Source organism: Carya illinoinensis, chromosome 15 (genome assembly GCF_018687715.1).
Source record: "Carya illinoinensis cultivar Pawnee chromosome 15, C.illinoinensisPawnee_v1, whole genome shotgun sequence".
In the NCBI taxonomy this organism is placed as follows: Eukaryota; Viridiplantae; Streptophyta; class Magnoliopsida; order Fagales; family Juglandaceae; genus Carya; species Carya illinoinensis.
In genome coordinates this window covers 28,470,708-28,491,957 of record NC_056766.1, presented here as the reverse complement: position 1 = coordinate 28,491,957, position 21,250 = coordinate 28,470,708, and the positions used below count along the sequence as shown (strand labels likewise).

At 36.2% G+C, this 21,250-nt stretch overlaps 2 protein-coding genes across 2 annotated transcripts in view; one reads left to right on the top strand and one right to left on the bottom strand.

The window, feature by feature from the left end:
- The window catches only part of LOC122297381 (protein FORGETTER 1), a 37,802-nt gene extending 25,536 nt beyond the window's left edge, over positions 1–12,266 (top strand). The window contains exons 11-32 of the mRNA XM_043107419.1: positions 488–616; positions 747–890; positions 996–1,095; positions 1,181–1,312; positions 1,732–1,802; positions 1,874–2,046; positions 2,166–2,259; positions 2,813–2,910; positions 2,992–3,127; positions 3,802–3,908; positions 7,115–7,210; positions 7,319–7,406; positions 7,517–7,637; positions 7,800–7,911; positions 7,995–8,118; positions 8,186–8,263; positions 8,350–8,468; positions 9,441–9,494; positions 9,575–9,677; positions 10,209–10,337; positions 11,369–11,480; positions 11,805–12,266. Coding sequence (XP_042963353.1) covers positions 488–616; positions 747–890; positions 996–1,095; positions 1,181–1,312; positions 1,732–1,802; positions 1,874–2,046; positions 2,166–2,259; positions 2,813–2,910; positions 2,992–3,127; positions 3,802–3,908; positions 7,115–7,210; positions 7,319–7,406; positions 7,517–7,637; positions 7,800–7,911; positions 7,995–8,118; positions 8,186–8,263; positions 8,350–8,468; positions 9,441–9,494; positions 9,575–9,677; positions 10,209–10,337; positions 11,369–11,480; positions 11,805–11,836 — 2,352 coding nt within the window. The 3' untranslated portion in view covers positions 11,837–12,266. The remainder of the gene's footprint in view (positions 1–487; positions 617–746; positions 891–995; positions 1,096–1,180; positions 1,313–1,731; positions 1,803–1,873; positions 2,047–2,165; positions 2,260–2,812; positions 2,911–2,991; positions 3,128–3,801; positions 3,909–7,114; positions 7,211–7,318; positions 7,407–7,516; positions 7,638–7,799; positions 7,912–7,994; positions 8,119–8,185; positions 8,264–8,349; positions 8,469–9,440; positions 9,495–9,574; positions 9,678–10,208; positions 10,338–11,368; positions 11,481–11,804) is intronic.
- On the bottom strand, positions 12,245–14,296 carry LOC122297382 (metacaspase-5). The gene is made up of 2 exons (XM_043107420.1): positions 13,767–14,296; positions 12,245–13,309 (listed from the first exon to the last, which is right to left on the bottom strand). The coding sequence occupies exons 1-2, from the start codon at positions 14,110–14,112 to the stop codon at positions 12,405–12,407; spliced, it is 1,251 nt and encodes a 416-aa protein (XP_042963354.1). The 5' UTR covers positions 14,113–14,296; the 3' UTR covers positions 12,245–12,404.
- Between the last annotated feature and the right edge of the window lie 6,954 nt (positions 14,297–21,250).

Genomic DNA, 21,250 nt, shown 5'->3' with positions numbered 1-21,250 from the left:
CAAAGGAGTATTTCATGGTGACACAAGTTTAAATCCACGGTTACTGAGAGACTGCTTGTAGCCATAAAAAGGAAAAAGTGAAAAAGGAAAAAAAGACCAAAAGGAGAAAAAAAAAATGAAAGTATAAATGATGAGTATAAATGTAATGAAAACTGTACTTCATGTCATTTGAGATTAAGGGATGAGAATTCTACATGGATGCTTACTTGTCAAAAAAAAAATCTACATGGATGTAAATATGTTAATTGAATGTTCGTTTGTTGCTAAGCTGTAACCTTTGCTTCTTTTTAGTTGAATCATGCTCATCTCAATGAGCATTATGGACAACTACATTCAACATCTCCAAGGAATGCAGTTTAAACCCCAGAAAGCATCATATTTTAGTTACTTGTTTTATAAATTTCATATTCAATCTTTAAAATTTTCCATCTTATGTATATTCTGAAGATCTCTTTTGGTATCTTATCCTACGCCAACTTTTTTCAAGGATATGTATAAAAAAGCTGCTGAGTTTTGGGCAGAGTTACGTGTGGAATTGTTGTCAGCAAGTGCTTTTCTTTCAAATGAGAAGCCTAGTAGTAGTCAGTTGTGGAGATTGTATTGGGCAAGCCATCAGGTATATGACCTGCTGGACCATTGGTGCTGGTTTAACATTTTTGGCAATTGAATTTCATTCTTCTTTCTTAGTTTTCAATTTATGTCCTCAATCATTTTGTTATTTTCTTTTCCTCTATTTTGTGTTGTAGCGTTTCTTTAGACATATGTGTATGTCAGCTAAGGTCCCTGCTACTGTAAGACTAGCCAAGCAAGCATTAATGGAAGATAAGTGTGTGGTTGTTGGTCTTCAGAGTACTGGAGAGGCACGGACTGAGGAAGCTGTGACAAAATATGTGCGTATCTGTGATTTGATGATAGGTCCCAGCATTTACTATCTAATCTTTGTTGTTTGGATTGGTTTCATATTTGAAAGCTTTTTAATTCCTCACCCTCAATAGGGTCTTGAACTTGATGATTTTATCTCTGGACCTCGAGAACTGTTGCTAAAATTCGTGGAGGAAAATTATCCTTTGCCAGAAAAGCCAGAACCTCTTCCAGGCATGTGCTTGGTTTATCTACTGGATTGTTTGTACCTTATTCATATACCTTCTGTGACTGAGATTAACTTCTGATTTTAATATAGGAGAGGAAAGTGTTAAGGAGCTGCAACGGAAAAGGCATTCAGCAACTCCTGGTGTCTCAATGAAAGGGAGGGTTAGGAAAGTTGCAAAATGGAAACCTGCAAGTGATGGAGAAAGTGAAGAAGAATCTGAAAGTGAGTTTCTTGAAATCGGACGCTAAAGAACCTGGTGTATTTATCTATAAACTATTTTCTCTTCTGTAGTACAAAGGGTATACAAATCAGACTTCATTTCATTGTATTGTGCTTGAAAACTAGGTGCATCATCACCTGATCTCGTCCTCATCAATATCTGACTTTTTTCCATGTGAGGTTTTTCATTTGGTTTTTATTATCTTCTTATTTGCAACTTTGCCAGATTCTTCATAAGGTGTATCACTTTTAGACCATATATTATGTGCAACTGTGGCTTTTGTCAATATTATCTTTCATGGTTTTTGTGTGCTTTTGGTGTTACTGTTTTTAGCCCAATGAATATTATCTGCTGAGACAAAAGTTGTGAATATCCGAAGTATTTACTTTATTATTGCTAAGTTCCAGTTTAATGAATGCAGCTGATTCTGCTCATGAATCTACTGAATCTGATGATGATTTTCGGATCTGTGAGATTTGCAATGATGATGAGGTAGTTTCTCTTGATGGTGCTGATGGTTTGAGTGTGCACTGTGTGATTGCTGATCATACGTGTCCTTGCAGGAAAGTAAGACTTTGCTCCAATGTTCCTGTTGTGGCCAACTGGTCCATCCTGCTTGTTTAGTACCACCTGTCATAGACTTGGTAACCGGAGATTGGTCATGTCATTCATGCAAGGAAAAAACAGATGAATATCTTCAAGCAAGACATGCATATATAGCAGATCTTTTGAAGAGGTTCGCTATTTCGAGAGTTGTTCATCTTTTGGGGTTTAGGGGTGTGGTTGTAGTGGTGGTAGTTATTAAGTTACTACATGCCAATAGCAGTAATACGTGTGCTATAACCTTGGTAATAGGTATGAAGCAGCTTTGGAGCGTAAGACCAAAATTCTGGAGATAGTTCGTTCTTTGGATCTGCCTAACAATCCTTTAGATGACATTATCGATCAGGTGGTATTCATATGTCCTTATGTTTTTAATAACTTGTTAACATGAATTTGAGCTCCAACTGGGCCACAACAAATAGATAGAGACCCCCACTGAGGTCCTTGACTTGCATTTCTAAGGATTTTCTGCATAGTAGAGGAAATTAAAACTGTTGTAGCTTCTGCTGACCAGGACAGAACTCAGAATACTGTGTCCCTCAGTTACTCATGACTAGCTAGGATCTGTGTTTTACTTGGCTGTGGATTTAGTCCAGAAAGACTAAGAACCCATGAACTTTGTTTGTGGATTTTTCTGAATCTAAGTCATTGGCTGAGTGATGCTGTTGCACATCATACGGTCATACCTGAGTTTTTAAAAGCAGCTTGAACTTTTTCATAGAATCTATTATCACAATTTGTTGCCTCACATGCAAGTTTTTGCTCACGTCTGCTGTTTGGCTTCTCTGTTTTTTATTCTGGGCATTGGATATCTGCTTACTTTACAATCAAATGATCGGCACCCTCTGCTGTGTCTGATGTTATTATTCTTGTTGACCATCCCTTTAACTTTAATGCAGCTCGGAGGGCCTGATAAAGTGGCAGAAATGACAGGGAGGCGAGGCATGCTTGTTAGGGCCTCTAATGGAAAAGGTGTTACTTATCAGGCACGGAACACGTGAGTTTGAGTATCTTACTTTCTCACATGGTTCATTATTATTTTATGGTGGCTAAATTTCTATTTTGTATGTTGCTTCAGAAAAGAGGTCACCATGGAGATGGTTAACATGCATGAGAAACAGCTCTTTATGGATGGTAAGAAGTTGGTTGCTATCATATCTGAAGCAGGGTCAGCTGGTGTTTCTTTGCAGGCGGATAGAAGAGCTGCGAATCAGGTATGTTTAGTTTTGTGAAACCTCTAACATCCTCTGCATACTTCTTTGACTACACCATTTGCATGACGTGTCTTGTATGTAAGGCCTCAAGGGAGACCCAAGCCACATCTGTACCATACTCTAGAAAGACTAATCAATGGTACAATTGTTACCCTATTGGAATCATTACAAACACCATGAACTTTTTCCGCTTAAGCAGTGTGGGATCTCATACACTATCCATTCTCATTAGTCATTATGGGGTATCAAAATCTCCCACCCTTAAATTCCCGATGTCTTGGTCAAGCTATTCCATCATAGGTGGCATGGCTCAAGTCTCACATTTTTTTATTCGAATTAGCTTTAACATTTGTAATGGCTCAAGGGAGGCCCAACCCACATGGGCCATACTCCAAAAGGACTAGTCCCAAGTGCAATTAGAGTCCTGTTGGAATCATTATAAAAAGTAAGAGCTCCCTCCCTAGCAATGTGAAATCCCATATACCACCTATACCCATTAGTCAGTAGGTGGGTATCACATTGTATGCGTGCCATACTATATTTTTACCTTTGGTAGGAACTGAATATGTCGTCTACAGTTGGCTTAGATATGTAATTTTATGCTTCATTTTTTTTCTAAGTTCCCATTTCTCATTGTTTGCATTGGAAATACATCATTTGATACTTCATGACAGAAAAGAAGAGTGCATCTGACACTGGAACTTCCATGGAGTGCTGACAGAGCAATTCAACAGTTTGGAAGAACTCACCGGTCGAACCAAGCTTCTGCACCCGAGTACAGGTTGACCAAGGCATTATATATTTAATTTTCTTTAATCTATAAATGTTGCATCTGCATTATTTTACTGTTACTTCTGCACCCGAGTACGGGTTGACCAAGGCATTATATGTTTAATTTTCTTTAATCTATAAATGTTGCATCTGCATTATTTTACTGTTTAATTAGTTGGACAACCAGTAGCTGTAAAAGCTTGGCCAACAGGAAAAAGAAGCTACCATAGTTTGTGGACTATTTAAGTTCTGCCACAAAAGTTGGAAGCGACTTAGCCCTAGTTGGGCAAAGGATATGACCATAAACAGCACCAGAACCAACTAAAGCAACCTCCCAAGTTAAATGAGAAAAAATGTGTCAGAGCACAGTGGCTACTATCAAATTAGCACAATCTAGCAGAACATAGACATCAACAAAGAAAACCATGACTAGGGCTGTATTCGAGCCGAGTTCGAGCTGTCAAAGCTCAGTTCAAATATTGATTAGTCTTAGGTCAAGCTCGGCTCATATAAGAGTCGACCTCTAAGGTTCAGCACTAGCTTGGCTTTCAAAAGTTGGGTCTACTGTTAAAAAATTAATTTCTTTATGTGGGTCCCATATTTACCCACTTTTTTCAAATGAGTGCATGGGGCTTGCACACCCTAGGACTGAAAATATCATTTCTCATAAAAATATGTTATATAAATGTATGTATTATATTTATATAGTATATCATATATGGAGTAGCAATATATAAATTAACATATATGTTTGCATGCATATCTATATATCTATATTAGTTAGTTATAAATATAATTATAAGTAATAATTGTAATATTGTGTTAGTATTTTTATTTTTGACTAATACATAAAAATTGCAATGTTGATTCATTTCATTTATTATCTTTTAAATTGAGAAAATAAGAAAACTTCAAAAAATTTCCAGCCGAGCTAGACTAAGCAACCGACTCAATTACTATTCGAGTATTACTAGCATTAATGTATCCAACATTATTATTATTAATATATATATATATGTTTGTATTACAATATATGTGAGCAAAACCCCTAGGGGTTGGCTCAAGTGGTAAAGGCCTTGGGCTTGGGGGTATGCTCCCCCCAGGTCTAAGGTTCAAATTCCCTTGGGTGCAATCTCTAAGGGCCATCGGACTAGATAATTTTCTCATTGAATTACCCGATGTGCATTTACGGAAAACTCCTTGCAAAGGACCTGTGCACCCCTAGGATTTGTTGGGATGTTGTTCCTTGACACCCGGTGCCAATCAAAAATATAAATATATATGAGCAAGCTTACAAGTTGAGTACTATACACGCATGTTTGTGAACATTAATCAATTTGAGTTGCGTTTTATATGAGTTGTATGGTTTAATATCGATCATAATTTCATGTTTGCAAACGAGCTCATTTTTTTTTTTTTTATTGGCACCGAGTGTCCGAAACAATGTCCCAACTAATCCCGAGGGTGCACAGGTCCTCGACAAGGAGTTTCCCGCTAATGCACCTCGTGTAATTCAAGGGAAAAATCCCCCAGTCCGATGACCCCTAGAAATTGTTTGCACCCAAAGGGATTTGAACCTTAGACCTAGGGGGAGCATACCCCCAAGCCCAAGGCCTTTACCACTTGAGCCAACCCCTAGGGAAGGGCTGTTACCATATTAATGGTTACACCAACGAGATATCATTTTATATGTGCAAATGCTCATGACAAAACTCTAGACCCCTTGATCAAAACAACCAAACAGTACATCAACAATATCATATCTCATTCTAGTTTCCTTTGCAAAATCACAATCTTGAAAAACTTTTGAGGTCCTTTTAAACTAGAACAATGTAGTTGGGATTCCAACTCTTGAAGTTTGCTTTACAAAAATTTTAGAGCTACTTCCAATATTGCTCTTCCAAATCTCATATATGCAACTCTTGAAGCTCCTTAAATCTTCTCCTCAGTTGCTATTTTCAGCTAATGGTGTGGGCTCTCCAAAAAAACGGTGATATGCGTGTAGCCTTGAGAAGCAAGAAAAGAAACTCTCTCTCTCCTCTCTAATATGACACGCCCTGGGAGTTTGCCCTAGATTTTTTTTTTTTTTTTTTTTTGCTTGTGTTTTACGATAGAAGAATGAAAAATGAGTTTCTATCTCTCTCTCTCCCTACCCTTGTTGCAACTTAAAGGAAATTTCCCGTTTGGATGAATGAATGGCTGGCCACCTTTAGGGATTATGTTAGGAATTGGAGTATTGTGATGATTAATCGGTGCTACATGTGCCATAATGATGGGAAATAGTGGATCACATTCTTGTGCATTGTGATGTTGCTAGCAAATTATGGAACATGGTCATTGGTCTTTTGGGATAGTTGGGGTTATGCTCTTTTATCTGGTGGATCTACAATGTTGGAAAGGGCGGTTTGATAGCCAACTGCATGAGCTACTGTAGAGTATTTTGAGAGAGAACTGTGCACACTTTTGATGATTACAAAAAGTCAATGGTGGAGGTCAAGTCATCCTTTTTTTTTTTTTTTATAAGTAAGAAGGTCAAGTCATCCTTAATACACTCTTTCAACAATTAGTGGCCCAAAACTGTGTATATTTTTCTGATTATACTTTTCTAGACTTCCTATTCCCTCTTCCTTTTTCCAATTAGGTGGACTTCTTGTATGTATACACATCTTGAGAATCGGAGATCCGTCTTTTTTGTTTTGATAAACTTCAGTACTTTTACTTATATATGAAATATATGAAATAAAACCTGCAGGGGTAGTTATAACTTGAAGAGGGACCTATAGGGAATTAATGAAATTTTTGCTCCAATAGGATTTGAACTTCTAGTTATCTCCTAACTTGTCTTTATTTAATGTTACTTGTATTTTATATTTCTATAAAATATATATATATATATGTATATAATCTCTAATGGTCATTAAATAGTGCAGGAGTTCATTTACTACAAAACATTGCAATTGATCCCTCTATAAAATAGCGAAAAAGAAGAAAATCTGTAGAGAATTAAATTGAGTTTTTTATTACTGTCACTTCTTTCTTTCTGCTTGATTTCCTGAGTACTCAGTTTAATCTTGAATATTTTTATAGTCTTAGCATTAAATTCCATAAAATAACTATAAATGTGATTACCTAGTGCATAGAGGTGTAGGCACTTTGATGTTTTGTAAAGTTTTGAATTTGTTTGACCGAACTAATTTCTACTTCTATTCTTTGCAGGCTACTCTTCACCAATCTTGGCGGGGAACGCCGGTTTGCATCAATTGTTGCCAAGAGATTAGAATCTCTTGGTGCCTTAACACAAGGAGACCGCAGGCAAGTGTGGTTTATTTTTGGTCTTAAGAAGTATGAGAAAATGAATTCCAACCTTATTCTTAAACCCCCCAAATCATCTTTCTGAATATGTGATTGAATTCATTGCAGAGCAGGGCCAACTTTGAGTGCTTATAATTATGATAGTGCGTATGGAAAGAAAGCCCTTATGGTGATGTATAAAGGAATCATGGAGCAGGTTCTTTTTTGTTTTTTTAATAACCTTTTAGTAGCAATGATATTTCTTTATATTTGTGCTAATGCTTGTGGAAAAAGAAAGGCTGAATATTGATATATTCCGTTCTTCAGGATTCTCTGCCTGTTGTACCTCCTGGATGCTCATCTGAAAAACCAGAGACTACCCAAGATTTTATAACAAAGGCAAAAGCTGCTCTTGTGTCTGTGGGAATAGTTAGGGACACAGTTCTTGGTAATTTTTATTACAAAAATCATCTACTTACAGTTGACTGCACTAAAGTGCCATAGTTCAAATATTGTCAATGATTCATTTTGGGTTATATTGTAGCAGAATGTGAGATCTTATGACTTATACTTATCTGGTTGTAATTTTTGTGTTTTATATTTTCTGTAGTTAATGGAAAAGATTCTGGAAAGTTGTCTGGCCGTATAATTGACTCTGATATGCATGACGTTGGACGTTTCCTCAATCGGCTTTTGGGACTGCCACCTGATATTCAAAATAGGTCAGTGGTTTGTTATTAAAGAGTTATGTGCTCACTGCAGTTAGAATTGGGCTTGTTATCTGAACATGCTCATGAATTCACAGGTTATTTGAGTTATTTGTTGGCATCTTGGACCTACTTATTCAGAATGCACGCATTGAAGGGAATCTTGACTCAGGGATTGTTGATATGAAAGCTAATGTCATCGAATTACAAGGGACCCCCAAGGTCAATTCGCTGCTGAATCTCTCACTGGCTTTACAAATTTGGTCATCCTAACTGCTTTTCCCTGCAGACTGTTCATGTGGATCAAATGTCTGGGGCATCAACAGTACTCTTTACTTTCACTCTTGATCGTGGAATCACATGGGAGGTATGTTTTCCACTCCAATTTCTAGTTTGACAGTATGTTGACTTTCACAAGAAGCCAAATAAATGTGTAATTCATTTGCCTGTCAGTCCGCAAGTACCATTCTTGACGAGAAGCGAAAGGATGGGCTTAGTTCAGCAAATGATGGATTCTATGAATCTAAAAGGGAGTGGTTGGGGAGGCGTCACTTCACATTAGCATTTGAAAGGTATTATCCTTGAATCTACTTGTATCCGTATTTTTTTCTTGTTGAATTTTGTATGTCTGTACATCATAATTTTGTACAAGTAATTCAAGGAAAGATATTGCAACTTATTAATGTCTTGACTTTTAACTTTTAGTGTTGTACATATACAAATATATATCTATGTATAAGGGTTTAATTATTTAATGTCCCAATTTCTTGGCTTGTCTCCATCAGTATGTTACTATTGTTTAAATGATAAGGATTCCATAAGAACATTAATTTCTTTTGCTGAAAAAAGCAATGAATGCTGCACCACGTTGATAATGTTCATATACTGAGTTGTGGCTTAAGTTCAACCCAATTCATATAGACTGAATTTTAGAGTAGAGCTTCCAGAGCTTTGGAAGCGTTAGGATGAAAAGGACCTGTTCTTTTGGCTGATTTTATTATTCATTTAGTCTTATTTGTTTTTCCTTGTTTTTATCTTGCTACAGTAATAGTAAGGGAATATCTATTTACTTTTCAAAAAATAAAAATATAAATGCAAGGGAATATCTACTTTCGTTACCTATTGCTAGAATGCAAGCAGTTCTGGCTTTAAGTGAAGTAGCAACAACTTAGCCTTTTTTTTTTTTTCTTTCTTTTTTGTTAAAAAAAAATAAGATTTTATAAGAACAAGTGTTCTGGTGTTTCAAATGTATCTAAATTAAGTTCTTACCTTCTTATCTCGGTTGCATATAACATGAAGCAATATGTAAATGGACTCGTATAGTTTTTATTTTTGGTATTTAATATGGGGCTTGATATCACCTTTCATTTTTTTTTATAAGTAATATATCACCTTTCATATGGGACCATCCTAGTATTTTTACTCGATGGTTGAATTTGCTCAACACAAATGCACAAGGATGTACTTGTATACAGTTCAAATCAGGAAAGCAATGTGCTTGACTCATTTTTTTATTTTATTTTTTCCTTGGAATTATGATTCAGTTCTGCTTCTGGAATGTTTAAGATAGTACGGCCAGCTGTTGGGGAGTCTCTAAGGTATAAAAAAATTATAATTACCAGACTTCATTTTCACTCCTTACCTCCAATCTTTAACCGCATTGTTTTACCTTCTCCAGGGAAATGCCTCTGGCGGAGCTTAAAAATAAGTATCGCAAAATATCGTCTTTAGAGAAGGCTCGTAGTGGTTGGGAAGATGAATTTGAAGTATCATCTAAACAGGTAGAGATTGTTGATGAAATTATTTTTCTATGGTTGTAGGTATTTCTATTTAGAATGAAATTTGTTAATCGGTTTAATGTGGATAATTTGCTAAACTATACATGGATAGGAGCGTATACTATTTCTGCTTTTTCCAATATTTCTGATTTTCTGGATTGTTGTTTGCCGAATCCAAAGGGGTTATCAAGTATTTACATCTTATGTACTGGGTGCACTTGTTCGTGGAGTGATTAGTAATATGTTGAGATAAAGGTTTGATTTTCCTTTATTGGGATTGAGGGAGGAGGCACTGTCGTTGAATACAATAATGGAAGTCTTTCATTGTCAAGCTCAATTCTTTGGAACATACACTTCATGCAAAGATGCTTATGATGTGTTTTTTATTACTTGCATTACTTGCTTAAATTTTTTAATTTATTTTCGAAGTTCAGATATTTTTAGCATCAATGGAAGGATATTTACTCGTTGATCCTGTATCATCCTTGTTCTTTTTCTTTTTCTTACACAGTTTAATGCTATATTTACCTGCAGTGCATGCATGGCCCCAATTGTAAGCAAGGCAACTTCTGTACAGTTGGCAGAAGAATTCAGGAAGTAAATGTATTGGGTGGACTCATTTTTCCTGTTTGGGGCACTATTGAGAAGGCCCTTTCTAAGCAGGTAACCTGGCCTGGCTCATCAATAGATCTGTGATGATTTTGTAATTTCCAAAAGCAAAATGCAGTTTAATTTTGGTTACCCAAACAAGCTTATCTGAAATAATAGGGCTTTTGCTATCTGAACTCTTTTCTGCCATTATGCTATCTAGAGTTATTCACTCCATAACTTCTTGGCCTGTTTCTGTCCTTTTGACCCTCGTTTTTAATCTTCTGCACACTTGCATCTCTAGGTCTTCAACATGGATCTATCATCTTTTATTCGACTTTTTTATGATCTTATTAAATGTTGCATATTCCTTGTGTCATGACTCATCCATCTTATCATACTTATATAGGCTGTATATTTTCTTAATAAATTATTTGAGATTGCCCAATACAACAACATTATATTTTACTGCTTGGTGGCCATGTGAGGTTTGGATGAGTAAGTGCCATTACATATTTGCGTCTTTTCTGCATTCTTTCCCTCTCTGCTGGCACTAGTTGGAATTGAGCATTTAGGTGCCAATTGGCTCAATTTTCCCTCTTTGCCCCTTGTTTTAAGTACTTCATATACTTATCACTGCCCTTGCCAACCATAATAACTCAGGGTTATGTTAAAATTCAAGTATGTTACAAAAAGTTCACTTTTGTGTATTCCACCAAGTCACTAATTCCATTGTAGTTGTACATCCTTTCAGATTTACCAATGTACTTGATTTTTATAATTTAGTACTGTATTGTTTTTCTTGATTAAAGAACTGGTGCAACCTATTAGTCAAAGGGTGGATTTGGGATGAGCTGTAGATTCACATTGCACCAAGAGTCCCCTAGATAACCCAATACACTGTTCGAGTTGGTGGGATCATATATCTGGGATTTACTCCCAGGGATGGATCCGATGGGCAGTGTCTTATTTGCGTTTCTACGTCAATAAAGAATTCGGCTTGCTAAAGAGTGATAATTTTTTACTTTTGTCCTCCAATTTGTTGCGAACAGTGTCATTCTGTTCTATATGTATTATTACTGATCGACTGCTGAAACATTATGTAGGCCCGTCAAAGCCACAAGCGGCTCCGTGTGGTGCGTATAGAAACTACCAGAGACAACCAGCGGATTGTTGGGCTTCTTGTCCCCAATGCAGCAGTTGAATCTGTGCTTCAAGGTCAATCTCTCTCTCTCTCTCTCTCTCTCTCTCTCTCTCTCTCTCTCTCATGTGTACACAGACGAAAACACGTCCTGGCATTCTATGTCAAGTTATTTATTTTCTTTACCGTGGTTGCATTATATGCCAAGTTATTTATATACTTTCCTGTGGTTGCATTATATATGTCAAGTTATTTAATTTCTTTCCTGCGGTTGCATTACTTGTGGGGATTGTTCCAGTGAGCGAGTCGATTTTATTTACACAGCGTTCATTTATGTATGATCGAATCATATTTTCATGGGGGCAAGAAACTAATGAGTCTGACTTACACAATGCTTGCAGATTTAGCATGGGTTCAAGATATTGACGATTGAGTTTTTTGCTCAAAGAGATAATCGCCTGCACCCGTTATCTCTCATGCAAAGGTGTCGGTTTTTGCTCGAAGGGATGTCTTTTTGTGTCTATTTCTCTCCTGTCAGGATGCAACAGTTTCGAAGCGTGAATATATTTTGTTTGAAAGAGCCACCTCACACTGGAGAACAGAAAGAGGGTTATGAGGGGGGAGAAAAAAGAGGAATTCTCTGCACCATACAGCACTGTACGTGCACAGATTCATTTTGATTTTTCCGTCCGGGCTTCAATTTTTTGGAATATAATTTTGTATATTATCCACATTTTCACGAAATGTGAAAAGACAATAGGTTACTAGGCTGTATTGATTATAGTTTTTGTTAAACTAATTTGTATTGGTTACATGCACATTCATCAGACAACACATGAAATAGAAAAATCCTTTTTGATAAAGCTTCTTCGTTCACCAAATCCCAAAAGCAAACCAGTACAATGAATTCACACACTCTCACACACACACATCTCAACATCAGACACAAACCACATCAAAACCCCATATCGTTATTTATTCTCAAAATGGCTAAGGTGCTTTTAGCTTGGCACGCAAAAAGGTGCATCAACATGATGATCACTGCAATAGAGGCCGGGTCGCTGAGTGAATCCCTGGCTCTTCAGCACCTCTCGAGCCCTCAAAACAAGCTCCTGATTACTCACTGTACCATCTGTCTCGGAGAGGATAGTCTGAATAGCATTGCTGAGAGCTCCATATGCTGCAGCAGCATTGCCTGATGGGGTGGCATCAGCAGATGTTTGGTCAGTCTGGCAGCCGCTAATAAGGATTCCGTTATCCGGAAGGGCACGCTTGGTTGATCCGGCATAGACCTCTTGCTTGCTCTCTACGTGTGTCTCCATGGCTGGTTTTGCATACCCTTCATCGTTATTCTCTAGCTTCTGTTTGAGAAACTCTTGAGCCAGACTTCCAACCATCCCCAACAACCCACTTCCTTCTCCACTTTCTCCTTCACCTTGCTGAAGTTTGTTCATGATCACCTTCATGAACTTCTTCACCTTAGGGCTTGCATCTTCACCAAACACATCGAAAAGTGTTGGCCTCAGCTTCCCGACATCAATGTCCTCCTTACCAGTTTTCTGCTTGAGTATGTCGATGAGAGTCGAAAGGGGCAGCTCTCTGCCCTTAACATAGCCGTGCTCACCATATGCAATCTGAACATCTCTGTCGGCTTCAGTTTCCTCCTCGTGATGACGGCGATGGGGTATGCTAATTCCGCGAGACTCGAAAGCACCTTCCACCGTCTGTTTCAAAAAGCTTTTAAAGCCAAAACCGGAAGAACCTGAGCTGTTTTCGTGACGATTTGTACTTTCTCCGATCTGCTCCTTGGTCTCGTCAATTAGGCCACCACTGTGGCACGAATCGGACACAATGGTTAGGCTGCAACCTTCAGGAACGCTGTCTACAATCTCCCTGAAATCATCATCTGTTTACACCCAAAATACATTATATTCTTAAAAAAACATGAGATTCGATCAGTAAAATGATACTGTCAAGAAGCTTTGCAAAAGTAGATCATCATGCCTCTTCCATTTGTTTCTCATAGTCATTCTATCAAGAACGAAGAAAAGAAATCGTATTAGAGATACATGGGAGGAGAAAAAAAAGCACATCATCCTGAGATTTAAGGAAGATTTTTTTTTTCCCCATAGAAAACCTAAGCATCACCTGGCCTGGAATACACCCGAGAAATATTTTGTAGAAAAAGAATTTTTTTTCCTTGAATCCCCACATCACTTGGGAATATTCCCTAGAAAGATTTTCCAGAAAAAATAATGTTATTCCTACGACCAGGCATAGATAGGGATCAGAAATATTAATAGAAAAAGCCAACAGAAAAAAAAAAAAAATAATAAATAAATAAATAAAGAAGAAAGAATGACCAGTGATGAGATTCATATCAGAAGGAACAATGCACTCATCGTATCCAGTATCATCATCTTCACCGGTCTCGGCCGGAAGGCGGGTGCCGTGGCCACTGTAATGAACAAAGAGAAAGTCTCCGGGCTCCGCCGATCGCACCAGATCCGACAGAGCTCTGCGGATATTCCGCCCAGTTGGCTGAGTGTAGGAATCGTCCGTGTCGATCAAGACTGTGATGTCTTCTTCTGCAAACCCAAATCGATCTACGAGGCACTGATACATCCTCTTCACATCGTTTATGCAACCTTTGAGCGCTGCTTTGGTTCCTGGGTAATTGCATCCTATCAACACTGCCTTGCGTGCCATGTTCTAATATGATTTTGATACTCTTCTCTTCTTGTTTTCTTGATGTTATATTGCAGAGGGAGAGAAAGAGAGAGAGAGACTCACAAACGCTAGCTACCGATCAAAGAGAGAAAAAGCTCTCTTCCTTCTTTAACGGTGTATTGGGAAATTAATACTACGTTTCTTTGATGTTTTGTGGTTGTGGGGGAGGGGTCGGGTTTCTTCACAATAAAAGGTATCATTTTCTTCTTGCAGTGCATGCGTTGTATAATTAGCCCTTATCTGTCGGCAAATTACGTGTTTATAAAATCAAATTTTAAATTATTTTTTTAAATAATAATAATAATGTGCACATTTTTAAAAAAGATAAATAATAATTATAATAATAAATATAAAAATATCATATAATCATTTAGAAAAAATGAATAAATATAAAATTTATATGAAAATAATAATAATTTTTTAATAATAAACTACACTTTATTTTTTTTAAACTGATTAAATGACATTTGTATATTTCATAACTTTACGTAGGATTAGTCTAAACAAAAACAACTCAAGCTATAAATTTTTCGAATTTGATATCAGTCTTGTTATTATCCTTTGCTGACGGAAAAAACAACTCAAAAATCTCGAGCCTCTGCATAAAAAAAATTATTGCTCTATCTTTACTTCTTTTTTTAATGGGCAGATATATAAAAAAAATATGTTTTATAAACTAATAATTTTATTATAATAATCCAAAATACAGTAGGTGGAGGTTGATAACTCCAAAAAAATAAATAAATAAATAAATAAAAAGTGGAGGTTGAGAACTCCAAAAAAATAAATAAATAAAAAGTGGAGGTTGAGAACTCCGACAATACCCCCAAAGTTTTCATACCAAATGCTAAGTAAATAGTAAAAAGAATTAAAAAGAAAAGATGAAGAGTTAAAGTTGGGATTAATAGAGTAGTCTAGATTCCATACTCTCTTAGACTAATAGATTGTAATATAAGTTTTGTTATATACAAGTACAGTCGTGCACTAATTTGTGTATCAATACTGATTTATTTATATTTAAAATTTAAATTAACACTATTTTTAATAAAATTTACTTTTTGATCAATCATATCATATTGGTGTATAGATTAGTGCATAATTATAATTGAAACTATATTTTTTCCTGCAATATAGTCCAATAGATGACTAATCATGAAGCTAGATTTTCCTAGCAGTCATCGATCGAAGAGGTCTACCTAAGGTCTCCACCTGGCCCAGTCGTGAGAGATTGTCGTTCTGAATAGGGCAATGATAGACTGACAACCGAATTGCACTTTATTTACAACTTATTAATAAAATAATATTTTTTTAAATTCAAATCCATTTAATCAAAATCAAAATTAAAATAAATATTTTAAAAAATATTATTTTATACAAACATTGTAAAGTAGTTGTTGTTTTATCATTTCTCTTCTGAATATGTTGTTGTGGTTGAAGAAAGCCTCGGTTTCCGCACCACAACCTTGGATAGAAGATATGGTGTATTTTGATTTTGGGTTATAGGGAAAGCAGTAAGGTTTCAGGGTCAACTCCTCCACAATCTTGCGACCATCCGAGAAGCACACATATTTGAGCAAATGATCGACAATAAGATCTTGAAGATCCGAGGCCCAGGAACCTGCTGGAGCAATGCATGTGGCGTTCGGAGCTTTGATCATGGGGGGCAAGGAAGGCCAATGACTACTTTGGGCAGCACATGAAGTACCCTCAACCACCATTTTGCAAGGCTGCTTCTTGTATCTTGTAGAACGGCAGCCTAGGAAGCTCGTGGTACGGCGCTTGTGTTGCTCAGAGTTGATTGGAAGGCAATAGATCAACCATATTCTATCTTAAAAGAGAAAAAAAAACAAGTAAAAACTCTGAAAAAGTCTATATTAATAACTTCTATGATACGTGAGGTTAAAGACGAGGAGACGACAAATGGAGGAAGGAGCTACAGCTACTTCCCCCACTTAAATCAACACTTTCTTTGGATTGAAAGTTGATAGGTTTATAGAGATCGAGGGCGTGGTTTATAGAGACTCTGTATAGTGTCCATTTAAAGCATTTCATTGCTTGATGTTTGTCGATCCCTTCTTCTCCCTTCCTTCTCCCCTCTCACTTCTCAATGCAAATGTTACACTCTATATTAAACTTCCATTGTACTCTCATTATACTGTGTAGCTATGGCACTACCTATAAATCATTATGTCAACTCCTTTCTTTTTCAAAAAAATGAGATTGATGATAAAAGCAACATTACTACAGTGGAATAAGAATTAGATGCGAGTTTAGTTTATAGCATTTTTCTTAATGTAGATATGTCATTTAACTCTCTCTCTCTCTCTCTCTGATCTCTCTCTCATTTTTTCTCGTTTTGTATGATGTAGAGAGTTCGATCCATTACACCCGTCCACCATTACCACACATCCGGACTCTCTGCAACCCAGTCACTACCTAAGATGTTCCGCCCTCCACAATGCAAGGTAGTTTGATTAATCCATTAATTTCTCCCAACCTAAGGAGTCGATCTCTCCCTAACCTCTATAAAATTGATTAGTTTTGTCCCCTTTTTTTTTTATTATTAGAAGCTGGGTTTTCCTCAATCTCTTATCCAAAGGAGTTAAAAATATTCTCCAAGGACCATTTCAATGCAATAATATTCAAATGCCAGCTCGCCTCTTTCTGCTGTGGATGATTCCCGGGAATGCCTCAAAAGTAGTCCATTCACCAGTCCACTATAGCAAATGCATGTTTTGGTTGTTTTGTTGGCGGTCCTTTTGTATGCGATATCAATTTTAACGCAAGTTGATTTAAAAAGAATCATAGTCCCATAAATAGAATATTATATAAATTAATGTAGACATTTATATAACACAAGAAGAATTAATGTATCCAAGTGCTAATTACTAACGGACTTACCTGTTCACATGCAATATTGATACCAAAGTACTCAACTTTCTACACTTCTCACCATGAATTAAAAGATTTTAACTATGACTTGGTTAGTCCATCGATCTTACATGTGGGTTTAAAATTACACTTGATCCCTTATATATAATTACTTAGGAACAGGATTATGATTGGTCTAAAACTTAGTACATTGGGGTCCTTTAATTTATCACCATCTGAAAAAATAAATGGTTTTATTTTTTTCCTTCTCTAAAGAGAGTGTGGACTTATTAAAACATAGATAAACAACTAAAGGAAGATAGAGTATCTCAGGCCAGATAAACTAGGCACAACCCATCAAAGGGCACCACTAAAAGATAAAGGGGGAGAGAGAGAGAGAGAGAGAGAGAGAGAGAGAGAGAGAGAGAGAGAGAGAGAGAGAGAGAGAGAAGGGATAGAGAGAGGACAAGGGAAAAGAAAGTTTAGAAGAAAGAAAGGGAAGGCGACCTCAGAAAGGAAGAGGAAAAAGTGGAGAAAAGAGAAGGAATAGAGAGAGGACAAGGGAAAAGAAATTTTGAAGGAAGAAAGGGAAGGCGACCATAAAAAGGAAGAGGAAAAAGTGAAGAAAAGAGAGGTGGTCAGACAAGCAAGAAAAAAGGCTGTCATTCCTCATCATACCCAAGGTAAGGGATAAAAACGAATCAGACCAGGCGAGAAAGGGACTTCTTCAGCTTCTTTATCTCGCGACGAGAGCTCAAGCGATAATATCTCTTCTAGCAAATAGAGATCTGACTTTCATTGTATAGTGAGAAATGAGAGATTGTAAAATACTCATGTTATAGTGAATTTTTCCTCCCCAAACATCCACGCATATAGGCATTATGCCGAATTACGTAGATCTGTGTATCTCAATTTCTTTATTTTTCCTACATTTGCTTTTTATTCATTACTATGGATGTACATACAAATGCCTCACAGTTGCTTCAAACCACTATCGGGAGCTCGAGACCACACCGATCGAGGCTCTAATCTCTATAGCGGGCCGGGAATGACTCTTTCTTCCCTTTTCGGTCTGTTGTGAGATTTTTTGGCATTAATACAAGGCATTTATGTATACTCATATAATTGTGAAATTTCATTTTTATAATTCTTAGGAAGTTCAACTTTGATTTATAAAATAAAAAAAAAAAAAAACCTTGATGGAAATACAAGTGGTCCTATTTTTTTATGGTTGCATTAAATCAAAGCTTTGGAATACAAGAGAAGGGGTGGAGGATCCTGTACAAAACACTAGTGCAATCAAAAAATTTATAAAAAGAGTTTAAATAAGAAGGCAATGGAAAAAAGGTTCAAGTTCTTGTTCCATAGGCAGGGAGGAGAGCGTGAAAGGAGACAGTTTGTTAACATCCAACAAGTGGATGAATGGATTTGCAGCCAAATTTGTTGCACTATAGTCTATTATTTTGACATATTTGGCAAATTTACAACATCCAATACCTTCAAACTCACATTTAGGAAAAGTTAGAATATATGAGATCTCAACGATGATTAATGGTAGGTTTGGACAGTGAGATGAGAGTTTTTAGTTTTAAATGAAAGTTTAAAATATTATTATTATTTTTGAAATTGAAAAAATTGAATTGAGATTTAGAAAAATTAAATTGTTTATTATATTTTGTGTGGGAATTTGAAAAAATTGTAATGATAAAATAAGATGAGATGAGAATTTTGTATCTCATCCCACATAATTGCAGCTCACTCAAACTTCGCCTTCATTCCTAGTAAGAACTTGGACATCTCCAAGCTTTAATTTGTCATAGACACTAAAAATTGGTGCTCAAAGAGAGAGTTGAGATGCCATTGCTTCAACAGAAGGAACAAATGTTCTTTTATCTAAATTGAGTTCTTGATGATCTGTTGTTATCAATCCAACCTTAATTCCTCTGAAGACTTACGTAATATGCAGTGTCAAAAGTGTTAAAACAATTATAAGTGATTAAATCTAAATCTACATTTTTCTATCAATTTAAACTTTTGAAAAATGTAGTGATTTAACATGGTATCAGAGTAGAAGTTTTAAGTTCAAATCCTGACTCTGCACTTCACACATTTAATTAAATATTCCACCTGTTAGGCCCACTTATTGAGGAGGAGTTTAGCCCTCACGTGAAGATCGAGGAATATTAAAATAATTATAAATGATTAAATCTACTTCTTTCTATTTGCTTTACATTTTGGGACAAGTAACGATTTCACAAAAACTTTTCAAACTTGTGGCATCAAAGTAAACAAAACATTCAAGTAATAGATTTTGAGGAAAGGTCCAAAGCCACTAGTAACAGTCTAGAGCAATTGTACAGTATCTATACGTACATCCATAACAGTGAATAAAAAATAAATACAAGAAATATAAGTAGAGATTGAGACATAAATTTACATGGTTTGACACAATGCTTATGTCTATGGGTTGTTTGGAGGACAAATCTACTATAATATGAGCATTTTATAGTCTCTCATTACTCAATGTACAATGGAGGTTGAAGACCCATTTTTTGGAGAAGATACTCTCTTTGGAGCTCTCGTTGTGGGGTTGAAGGAGCTCAAAGAGTCTCTTTCTCCTCCAATTTGGCAAAAGTCTTGGAGGATAAGGTGTTGGACGAACCTTCTACATCAACAAAGGAAGAGGAAGAGAAAGCACATAGTGTGATTTTGTTATCTCTTTCAGATAAAGTTTTGCATGTAGTGGCTGAAAAAGAGATCGCCTTGGGTCTTTAGAGGAAATTGGAGAATTTGTATTTGAAGAAGTTAGTCACCAACCATTTATATTTGAAGCAACGGTTGTACACTCTCTGAATGAAGGAAGGTACTACTTTGTCCAATCATGTAAATGAATTTAACAAAATCACTATGGATCTAAAGAATATTGATATTAAACTTGAAGAGGAAGATCAAGCTTTAAGTTTGTTGTGTTTGTTGCCTATGTCTTTTAATAACTTTGTGAACTCAATGTTGTACAATAAAGATACCATCTCCCTAGCAAATGTAAACTCTACTATGAATTCTAAGGAGTTGAGAACAAAATTTGGTGTACAAGACATAGATAATCAAGTCGTTGGCTTGTTTGTGAAATATTCCTCTGATGGTAGATATGGTGGAAGAGGTTCGGATCATAGTGGGAGTAATTCCAATGGCAACTCTATATTTAACAAGAAAAATGTTAAATATCATTATTTTCACAAGTTTGGTCATTACAAGAATGAGTGTCCTAGATTAAAAAATGAGGAAGCAAATTCCTCTAATATTGCTAGTGTTGTTGAGAATACTATCAACTCTAATAGTGTCCTAACAGTCAGTGGCTCTAGTGGCTATTTTGGTGACAAGTGGATCATAAATTCAACTTGTACGTTCCATATGTGTCACATGAGAGATTGGTTCACTACCTATGAATCAGTCAACAATGATTCCGTTTTAGTTGGGAATGATATAACTTGTGATATTGTTAGGATCAATTCAGTTAAGATTAAGATGTATGATGGAACCATCAGAACTTTGTCTAACTTTTGGCATATCTGTCTTTGAAGAAAAATCTTATATCTTTGAGTATTCTTGACTCATTTGGCTATCAGTATTTAGTTGAAGGTAGATTCATTCAAGTCTACAATGGCTCTTCGGTGGTAATGATAGGGAATAAAATATATGGTTTTTATTTTCTTCTTGGTGAGATAGTGATTGGTGCAACTACATCTTTAGATGGTCTAGATTCAAATGTTACTCGTTTATAGCACATGTGATTGGGTCATAGGGTGAACGAGTATGGTCATTTCTGAGTAGCTAGTTTTTTGCTTTCTGTGATTAGAAGACAAGAAAGTTTGAATTTTGTGTTGGCACTGTATTCTTGTGAAGCATTGGAAAATCAGGTTTACTGCAATTTATTTATTCTAATCTTCAAAGTACATATTGTACAATGTGGTGTCCTATTTGTACTCATGTTGTTTAAAGACTATTTTGAGAAAAGACTGAACTTGTTTTCTGAAGTAGTGAGTGACGTGTTTGATGCATTCAAGTACTAGAGAAAGCTATTGATCTACGGACGAGAAGGTTGAGTGTTTGTTAGAATGTATAGTCGGATCTAGTCTACAGAAATGTGGTAACGAAATGGATGAATCAAACTCTTCAAGAGAGCCCATAGTATGCTTTTGGATTTGTTGATTTGGGTGAAGTGGTCAACACAAATTGCTATTGGATG

What these genes read in the sequence shown, in the direction of transcription:
- LOC122297382 (XM_043107420.1), bottom strand. Translation starts at nt 14,112, where the DNA reads ATGGCACGCAAGGCAGTGTTGATAGGATGCAATTACCCAGGAACCAAA. An exon ending in TGATATGAATCTCATCACTG is followed by an intron (nt 13,310 to 13,766) that starts GTCATTCTTTCT and finishes GGGTGTAAACAG; the next exon opens with ATGATGATTTCAGGGAGATT.